We start from the raw sequence: 10383 nt of genomic DNA, 5'->3' as shown, positions 1-10383 counted from the left end.
ATTAATTACAGTACAATCAACTTTAACTATTGGTTTTGAAAATTCGGGACATCTAACTCTAAACCTCAAAGACCAAAGGTACATTTAAATACTATATCAACGTTTAAATAATGATATCGATTGATAAGGAAGGAAATTGATAAAACTGGAATTACAAACTTATGAGCATTGGTGAAACCTTTTATAAACCAAACTATGTTGAAGTCTAGAAACTAAAATTATAATTTAACATTACCTAAAGGCTAAAACCCAAACGTCCTTCTCTTTTTTCTTCAGCTCTCTTTCCCCTCCCTTTCCTGGGAAGATGGAACCAAGTTGCTTACCTTGATGTCAGATTTTATTTTAACTTGTTGGACCTTCATATTCTTTTATCAACCATAAAACTGCTCCCTTTATAGAAATATCTGCATCCTTTTTTAATTTCTCCTTCTCAAGATCTAGAACAGTGACTTGAAAATCCTAGCCAAATAATGGTTCATTTAGTTAAACGCAACAAAGCATGATCATGGAATAAAATGTATCCCCAATCTGTGAACTTCCTATTCAACATGACACAGCTTTCTCAGTGTAATGGAAGTTCGCCTCCCCTGAGAAAGTTCTTGGCCTTCCCATATTTGAAACCCAGGCTTACGGTTTATCTCATGCTTCCAGAGGTAGCGGGCTTCGCCCCACAATATAACAAGAGATCCTGGGTTTAGATATACAGGTACTTTCAATGCTGATAAAATGCCTTCTCCTTTGATTGAAGGATCGCAGGAACTTTCATCAACATGGGTAAAATGCATTACGCATGGTGACTCGAGGGAGACAATGGCAATTCCATCTTCGAAACGCATAAGGTCAACATGTGCACAGATTCCCTTGTAAAGAATAAAAGAGGGAAGTTATAACAATGTCAGTGAATCAATTACTAATGAGGAAAGCTAAAAGATGAAATGCAATGCAGTGCTAATGAAGATAAATAAAAGGCCAAGAGAGCTTTAAACACGCTATTTACAAATCATTTTTATCAGATTAGCAGAATATTAAGGGTTATTATTTAATCATGATGGCAGTTGAAGTGCACACAACTCGTCAAATAATCCAACTATCCAAGTGAAACCTTATAAACAGAAATGAGAAATGATAAAATAGATATAAAATAAATAAACTGTACCTATTTGTTGTTAAAGTACACCCTTCATCTCGACAGACCGAACATCACAATCTTGATGGCTATAGGGTTACAACTGTTTTTCAAACTGATTCTTCAACTGCATTCTACTACAACAAAAGATGCTCTCCAAAAACAAGTTTTCTAGTTCTACATCAAAATAACTGTTTCCAAACAGCCCCTAGTGCCGGTGAACCTATCGCCCTATAGATTCATTTCAAACAGATGTCTAAACAACAGAATGGAAAAGAGTCATCGTCACACCTCACCTGGTTGATACACATTAGCTATCATTTGATCAAATAGTGGTTCTCTCCACAAAATATCTGATGGAAGAGGACAATCAATCTTATCTCCATTATAGCAATCCGCAATCGAGGTATCCGTCTTGTGGTTACTTGAAAGCACTGCTTCATAAACAGAATCTGAAAGTTCAACAGCCCATGTTGGAAGGTTTCCAAACCTCATGGCCTGAAGAGAAAAAGTGGTAGTTAGGAATATTATTCAAGTCTAAACTTCAAGAACAAAATCCAACAACAATACAGGATTCAAAACCCTCAGTGCTTGCTTACTGACAGCCAAGAAATTACAATAGATCTACTAAATACCTCTTAAATGACCCGATAACTTAACTGATGATAAAGGTAAATAAAATATTATATGAACACTTCCCTCATAGATTTGAAATATATTAAAACCCCACAGTAAAATCAATATTAATCGAAAAGGAAATAAGATTGGATACAAAATCATCTACTCTGATAGCACAGGCTGACCTAAAAACTTGAGCTTATGGGTGATAGATCACCTTGTAAGCTAATCAAGATCAAAACTGAAGGTACCTGATTTTCAGAGGCTTCCATGAACCACCCTTCTGAAAACATAACAGTATAAGATTAGCATATGGGAACAGTTTCATGAACATTTCCAAACATGATTCAAGCATTTACCTACCTACAATCAATCTCATAAAGATTGTAAGCTTAACATATTGAAATTTTAAAAGGTGATCCTATGGTTCATACTTTATTCAATGAAACATTAAGTTCAGGGACCAAATTTGGAAACAGAAGGAACATGGGTTTATACATAGGGAACAACTTGAGAGAAGAAATTATGAACCGTTTCGAATTGCGGAGAGAAGCGATGATTGTTGTTGGGGAGAGAGGAAGAATCTGCAAAGCCACAATCCTTTGATTTGCTTGACCTGCTCCCATTTATGAATGTGACCCAATTCAAATGATGAATCGGTCGTCACAGTTTCATCAATGAAGTCTTCGTCTTCCGAAGAATCGCCAAATACTTGCTTCAATATTTCGACTTCATCGTCTAGCTTTTCCCCCATTTCCCTGCAGTCCCGCCGGACCTTTGCTTGTCTTTGCCTCTTCTGTTAGCGAGTTTTTTTTCTCCCCCACCCGGTTTCGAAAGTTTATCCTTCAATCCTAAACCCGGTTTGGTTAATTTACTTAGGACCCTTTTGGATAGAGGGAATTAGGAAGGAGAATTTGTTATAACATTATGATACTTAAGGTAATCAAATCAACTCTATAACTATTATAAATATTATAGAATATGCATAAATTATGTATGAGTTCATACTCATTGCTCATTGAGTCCCATAAGAAAGTCTATAAGATACTCGATTTCGAGGAATTTAGCCATTTCTCAATTTCCTCCAGAATACATTTATCAATTGTTTGAGTTTAAAGATGTTTGTATTTGGAGCATTCTTTCTTTGAAAACGTTCTTGCCGTGGAGTAGCGTCTGCCAGCAAGGTGTATTCTAACAAAAGAGAAGATTGTCCCACTCCAAGAAATATAATTCTTCTCGGTCATTGGTTGTGTGACTAACACTAAATTAGTGTTATCATTGAGAGTTTTCAAATATTGTGTGTGTGTGTGAACTAAAAAAATGAGATGATCAAAATAATTTAGGTTTTGAAACATTGGAGAGCGAAATAAATCGTTAGAAATTGTACCAAGTTTGTGAAATTTGCTTCTAAAATCTTGAAAACTGTTCATCTGAATCTACCATAATTTAATCAGATGGTCCACGAAGAAGTAAATATAGAAATGAATTGACATCATTACAGTTCTTTATTAGCTAATTTAATTAATACACTAATTTCATGCTAATCATCATTAGATATAGAATTAAAATTGAGAGAAAGGAGGATAGATTAATGAAAGTAAATCAAGGACAAAAATGTCATTCAGAATACGAGGCCTCATTGTAGAAAACCTAAAAACTCATGAGTTGGATGAAGGAATAAGATCTCTTTGAAAACCCCCTCTATTGTTCTACCATTCCTGCAAAAACAAACACAATAATTCATGTTAGATTTATATTCTTACCAATACATACTTGGAAAAAAAACTACAAAAAAAACATCAATACAAATGATCACTTAATATTATGCTAATGAAAGTGCCAATCAGTAAGAGAAGAAACACAAGACACTTTGTAAATTCTGTGATGCAGCCATGCTAGCATGGGAATATACATTCACCTAATAGCATTGTATTTCGTAGTCTAAGTACATTCCCAAAGATCTACCAGGCTCTACCGATCAAGGATGCATATATATACATACACATTCCTGTGATTGTTTGGTACGGTGGACTATTATAACTCTAAGTTTAGGACTTCGATTATAATAGTTGGTCTTTCCAACAATAAAAACATACAATTATCTACATTATACTATTTTAAATCTCTCTTTGCTACAAAGTTTACAATTTCTTATTCATCTTCCATTTCTCTCTTTATTATAATATTTACTATTGCTTAAAAGGGCTTTACTATTTTTTATTCATCATCCATTTCTTTCGTATAGTATTTATTATTGTTTAACCAAACTAAAATAATTTACACCTCACACACTATTCAAACACCCCAAAGGTCTTCTTTAGAGTAAATAAACTGAAGAACCAGACAACCTATTAATCCAGAGACCATCAGAGAGCTCAATAAAGGAGAGTCCCTGACTGATCGACAACTGGGCTCATTTGGTCCGTTTTAGAAATCTATTATTTCACTCTTGGTGAAAAGGGCTCGAGGTGCTTTAAACTTTTCTGTCTTCAAGAACTATAGCTTGGAGGTAGGTAAAGATATTCTGGTTATTGGTGGGAATGTGGGATAAGCCACGACCCACGAGCATAATGCACAGACCGGGTCACAACTTATACCAATCACAAAAACAAAGGAACTAAAAGTAAAAGTAAAAAAGAATACATTCCCGAAAGAAATAGAAGGTAAAAGAGACTACGTTCTCAGAAGAAATAGAAGTGCAAGATAAAGGGTTAACACACACGAAAAGGGCAAAGCATGTTAGCATACGCATACATGTATTCACAACTAACAGTTCGCAGAGTTTTGTGTAAATGACTAGACTAGACCCAAAGCTTAAATTTACACAATTCATACAGTTTTGACTTCAATCCGTCAAAGGTTTTTCTTTTAAATTCAAGAGTCACTAATAAAAGTGGGCCCTAGCAGAAGATTTTTTCAGACATCTAAAACATGTTAAGCTCTCCAAACATTTCAGTCAAATGGTATAACAACAAAGATATGTCAAAGGGTTAATAACCTACGTGCTATTGACAAACAAGCAATAATCAATCTCAAATATGAGATGAGAGAAAATACACCTTGCTTTCGAACAGAACAACATGAAAGGCAAGATTCAAATTCATAGTTTCAGTAGAATCTTACTTATTCAGGAAAATATTGAAACAGAAAGTGCTCAATTTATAACCTATGGGGTGCAATGCCGACAGAATGAACAGAAAGAAATATAAAAATGAAACATAACCTAATAGGTTGAATAATTTTCAGCAACTCCAGGACGTAGGCTGTTGTAAATAGCCCTGGCAACTGGAAGGAGAGCAATAAGAGCAATCTGAAGTTGGTCAGAACTGCTTGTTCTGACAGAGATCTGCCCACTTAGTTTGTTGTTGATTCCTGCACGCACCGCCATTTTGTAACTTCGTCCAACTGAAAACTGTGACTGAAAGTTCGCCCCCAAAGCTGTGTCTCCTCTCCATTTTACAAGAGATAAACCAAGTGATGATTGATCTTGTCCAATTGGGAAGTCTGCCTCCCTTAGCCGTATTTCCAGATTGGCACCAAATGCAGTATCATTCTGAGATCGAACAGTGCCAGTGCTACCAACCACTACAACTCGCTTCCCTAGTGTAATCTGATCCTCGAGTTTAAGTCCTGGGCACACATTCTCTCCCAAGAATGTCACTGATACCCCAGCAGCTGTCTTGTTCTTTCTGAAATTTTTGAATTTCGTCTCTCCTCTAAGGATGTAGGCAAGCTGCCTACCAATATTTTGAATGTCAAAACCTGCCATAGTAGAACCATTTTCTCCATGCTTGGCAGAAACTGAGGAATCCAAGTGGATATTGAATTCTTTTTTGTCCTTTGTAATTTGAACGGCAACAGCAGCAGGAAACCGATTAATAATGGCCATACTGTGTTCAAGATTCACACCATCATATCCACAGTCATGGTCCCAACCATGGGTGTCCAAGACCGGCCTCGCCAGGAACTGAGAAGTTGGCTCCAAGAACCGAAATCTGTAAGCTGGATTATCACCATCAAATGAAGGAGGAAGGGCCATGTCAGGTAGAGGAACCTGTACAGCCGCTGGACTACCATTTTCTTGGTCATCCTCCCCCATGTACCCATAATCATTCACAGGAGGTTGACCCTTCTTCTTGATATCTCTCATTCTTTTTAATTCCTCTTTCCACTGCTTTTTCTGGAGCAGCTTCACCCGATAATCATACTCCTCAAAGTACGCCTTTTTTTGCTCTTTGCTAAGCTTAGAAATCTGAGATTTTCTGAGGGGCTTGAACGGAGGGAGCTGGTCATAGTCATCTTCCTCCTCTTCTTGATCTGAATCGGACAAGTCGGCCAAATCAATATCAGAATCACCATTATCACCATTTTGATCTGATGCCAGCTTTGGGTGTGTGCGGGACTGCAACAAACCGGACAATAAATATGGAAGAGGAGGTGAACGGCCACGGAGACCAAAAATCTTCCTGTGGTCAAATGTCTCTGGAGCTTTTGAAAGACTTCCTACTTCAGCCAGGATTTTAATAGAGAAGCATAAAAGTAAAAGCTGGGGCCTCCAACTTTGACCATTAGGAAGCACCTTCTGGCCATCTCTGTTCTTTCTACAAGAGGGATGATTTTCAACAAGAGAAACCGGGTTCATTAAAGTTGGATTTAGGATGCGCAGATCACCAACAGCTTGAGCAACAGTTTGCTGAAGAACATGAGAACGTTGAGCAACAAAGACCTCATAACCCAAAGGGGAACCAGATGGACCATCAGGTGGAGCAGAGGCAGCATGAGTGAGTGTGATGATGGCATTTTTCCAGATGGAAGAACCAAGGGAGCTGGATACTGATCTTAACAACAGCAGATCATTAAGATCTCTGGTTTGGTTATCCAGCCGGTCCACATAAAGAACAATATCAGGAGGGTACTTCTTCATTACATTCTTAATTGAGGATAAAATTCTGTTGTTGATTCTACGTTCAGATGAAGAGGACCTAAGACCAGGTGAATCAAAAACCCTGATCTTAACACCTTCTACTGTCCCAATAATTTCTTTCACTGTAGTTGTACCAGGCCCAAATGCATGGATTGGAGTTTTATCTTCCCCAAAAATTGAATTTATAGTTGCACTCTTTCCCACACCTGATTTCCCAAGAACAAGTATGTTCAATGAGAAGTCTAAATCTTCTTTTCCTTCCGCTTCAAGCTGAATAGCTGTATTTTTTGCATTGTCGAAGCTAAATAGCTGACCAGTAGACCTACCAGCTACAAGCCCAAAACGATATAGAACCTGTGCTACCAATGAATCATCTGGAGAGACACCTAGTCTCTGAACAAGCCTTAAAAATTTCACCCTTATCTGCTGTAACTTCTGTAGTTTAGTTTTCTCCTCTTCGCTCAATTTATTTTCAGCATCATCCCCCACTCTAGAATTCGATGAGGCAAAAGTGAGAGGACGGCTTGGGCGGGAAGCATTTTTTCCAGATATAAGTGAGGATCCAAGACCAGCAGGACGTTCAATGGAAAAAAGCCGGGAGCCATCCTGAGTTGTCACAGTGATAGGGCCACCATCTGAGCCAGCATCCCTAGCTGCTTTCAGAAGTGCTGCCAAAGCAGCAGAATCAAATAACTCCTTTCCATCACCTTCATCATCCGTATCTGCTTCATCCGAATCTGTGACAATCTGGCCATCTATTCTCTGTGAATGATCAATCGAACTCTCTGCACCAGAATGGGAACCAGCTCCTGAGGCTCTCTCCAATTCCTGCAAGAATTCTCTAGCAGCTTCAGAGCTACCAAATATCTCACCTTCAGTCTCTCCATCTGTACCAGAACCCTCAATATCACCTTCTTCATCTAAAGGATGCTTTTCACCATCTACTTCACTCAAAACTGGTTCAAGTAACTTAGGAGCATCAGAAATTCCACTATCTTTCACTGAAGCATTATCTGGGATGCTTTCTTTAACCAAGGATCTATCCTCCTGAGACGGTTCAGGTTCAACATCACCAGGCACATCCTCTCTTATTTTAGAATCATCTTTAGAGTCTTTTTCATTCCCTGCCTTACTTGGAGAATCAGCAAGAGTCACAGTTTCTGTTTCTTCATTCACCTCATGCCCAACATTATCAAACCCATTGTCCAATTTGGTAGCCCCATGCGCCAAATCTGCAGTTTCCTTATTTTCCAAGTCCTTTATTTCCTCTGGATTACCTACAACATCTGTTGCTGATACCTGTGAACTTTCATGCAAGGTTTTGTCATCTAAAGCTGAAGCAGTAAATTCATCCGCTTTGTTGTTAGCAAAAGAAACAGGTTCCAATTTGATTAACAATTCTCCATCTTCAGCATCCACCTTGCCCTTCAATCTAATTTCCCCATCTGCTTGCATTTCAGCCACGGGGCTTCCTTCATCCATTTCTGCTTCTTGTCCTCCATCTGCTGGTTCTAAAACCTTAGAGTTTTCGTCATCAGCTAGAACAATTTTGTCGTCAACAGGAGAATCAGTTTCTAAATTTTTTAACTGCTCTCCATCTTCAGCAGCAGCCACCGTGTCATTCAATTTGACCTCCACATCTACCTGCTTCTCAGCCGCAGAGGTCTCCTCTTCTTGTTTTTCATCTGCTAGTTTCACAAGCTTAGAGCTTGCTTGGTCTCCCAAAACAGCTTTCTCGTCAGAAGAAGAACCAGGTGTTTCCTGTTCTTTCAATTGCTCTACATCCTCAGCAACCACCTTCTCACTCAAGTCAATCCCTTTACCAGCCTGCTTCCCAGACGCCAGAGTTTCTTTATCCAACTCTGCTTCTTTTTTTCCATCTGAAGCCTCATTTTGTGACTGTTTAACTGTCACATCATTCAATTCATCCCCTTCTGACACCTGCTTCCCACCATCAACAGATTCCTCGGGCACAGAGCCAACATCTTCAGCTACTAAGCTTTCAGGCACATTGCCCTCTTTTGAGTTCCCCGACAACTCAATTGTTCTTTCCTGCACTTGACTGGCATCATCATCATCATTCACCACATCATCCAAATTCTTGTTTCCATCAGATACAACAATAGTCTCCTCCTTTTCCACTGGAACCTCAACTTCCTTCCCCTTCTTACTCTCAACAAAAACATCTTCTCCACCCACTTTATCCTCAATTTCCTCCTTTCCCCTCAAGTTCTCATCCACCTGAAGGTCATCCTCCTCCTCCTCCTCCTCCTCATCCTCCTCCTCAACGTCACTATCAACAGAAACCTTCGCAATTGGCCTAACACTAACCGGAGCAGAAAGTTGAGAATAACCCACAAAAGAAGTACCAGTATCAGCCCCTTGGGCGGACTTCCCGAGGGACTCTTCCTCTGGATAACCCACAATTGGTCTATCTGAAGCAGACTCAAATTCCTCCTCCCCACTCAAAAACCCTTCAGTTTCGGAACCAGCACCATCACTACCACCCCCATCGGCAACTACACTAGTTTTAATTTCAGCAACCCCCATCTCAGGTTCATCGAGAGAGGGAGTATCGACATGGGAATCAACGGTAGAAGACGTAAAAGAGGAGGAGGAAGTGGAAGAAGAACCTGAGGAGACTGAATTCTGTTGCGACGGTTGTTGGGCCAAGTCCATGGAGTCCATCGACGAGAGGTGGGTGAGTGGGTGGGGTAAAGAAAAGGAAAATGGAAAACGAAGTGAAGGAATTTGAATGGAAAAATAGTCGTGTATGTGTGTGTTTAGAGGAAATTGTGGGGAGCGGCTGAGAAATGGAGAGAGCTCCGGAAGAGAAGATAGAAGAATGGAGAAAGATAAGGTTTTATCGTGATGGAAACGAGCTCTCCTTCTCTCACAACCGCTACACGCTGGGGTTTTTGAGGAGTCGACGAACAAGATTTTTTTCTTTCTCTCTTTTTCTTTTTATTTATATATTAAATACTCTTTTCTCTTTCGATTTTTTTAGGTCAAATTATTCTCTTCCAATTTTTTCCATCTTACCTTCCTTTTATATATATATATATAATAGGGTTTATGTATATAAGTATTTTATATGATACACTTTTTATTGTAAAATTCATGTAGATATAAATATTACATTTTTATGTTTGGTGGGTAAGTTCATTGATATATTTTATATTTGGTATATTAGTCAATAAGTTCACTCTAGATCTAGCAAATCAATAAATGATATAATTGATCTATGGAAACTATCATTCATTATACTAAACTTATTACTAATTGTTGAGTCTAAATTACCTGATAAGGAGTCGTAAAGATATATTTATATGGAATTTGAGTTAGTATTTCTCTTTGTCCAGCTAGCATGTCAAATGGAGAAGGTTGACATGATTTATCCTTAGTGTGAGGCTTAGGGGAGATTGGTTGATTTGGATTTTCGACCCAGTCCAAATAGGCTACAGTATGTTTAGTCATTACATAGAGAAGGTCCTTTGTCCTTGATCGAGGCCAAAGTCGATTGGCTATTTTGGTTCAAACTTCAATTATCTTTTTTCATTGAGAGTCAATCTTCTCAGCACGCTTTTCTCAAGATTATTTCCTCTCATGTGAAAATTTCATTTGGTTTTCGTTTTTGTTTTCTTCCATGCCTAATTATTTTTCGAAAGTGCAACGCGAGGCCGGTTGTCAACTTGAATATTATGTATTTTAGAGT

At 38.5% G+C, this 10383-nt stretch overlaps 2 protein-coding genes across 2 annotated transcripts; both read right to left on the bottom strand.

The window, feature by feature from the left end:
- Positions 1-102: 102 nt before the first annotated feature.
- Positions 103-2675, bottom strand: LOC103494783 (uncharacterized). The gene is made up of 4 exons (XM_008456139.3): positions 2276-2675; positions 1996-2027; positions 1418-1624; positions 103-860 (listed from the first exon to the last, which is right to left on the bottom strand). Exons 1-4 carry the CDS (start codon positions 2496-2498, stop codon positions 540-542), a joined length of 783 nt encoding a protein of 260 aa, XP_008454361.1. The 5' UTR covers positions 2499-2675; the 3' UTR covers positions 103-539.
- Positions 2676-3210: 535 nt separating this feature from the next.
- On the bottom strand, positions 3211-9614 carry LOC103494782 (translocase of chloroplast 159, chloroplastic-like). The gene is made up of 2 exons (XM_008456137.3): positions 4968-9614; positions 3211-3462 (listed from the first exon to the last, which is right to left on the bottom strand). Exon 1 carries the CDS (start codon positions 9354-9356, stop codon positions 4968-4970), a length of 4389 nt encoding a protein of 1462 aa, XP_008454359.3. The 5' UTR covers positions 9357-9614; the 3' UTR covers positions 3211-3462.
- Positions 9615-10383: the final 769 nt, after the last annotated feature.

This window comes from Cucumis melo, chromosome 7, assembly GCF_025177605.1.
Source record: "Cucumis melo cultivar AY chromosome 7, USDA_Cmelo_AY_1.0, whole genome shotgun sequence".
In the NCBI taxonomy this organism is placed as follows: Eukaryota; Viridiplantae; Streptophyta; class Magnoliopsida; order Cucurbitales; family Cucurbitaceae; genus Cucumis; species Cucumis melo.
Note: the sequence above shows the minus strand (reverse complement) of the source record. Positions and strands in the feature narration are given on the sequence as shown.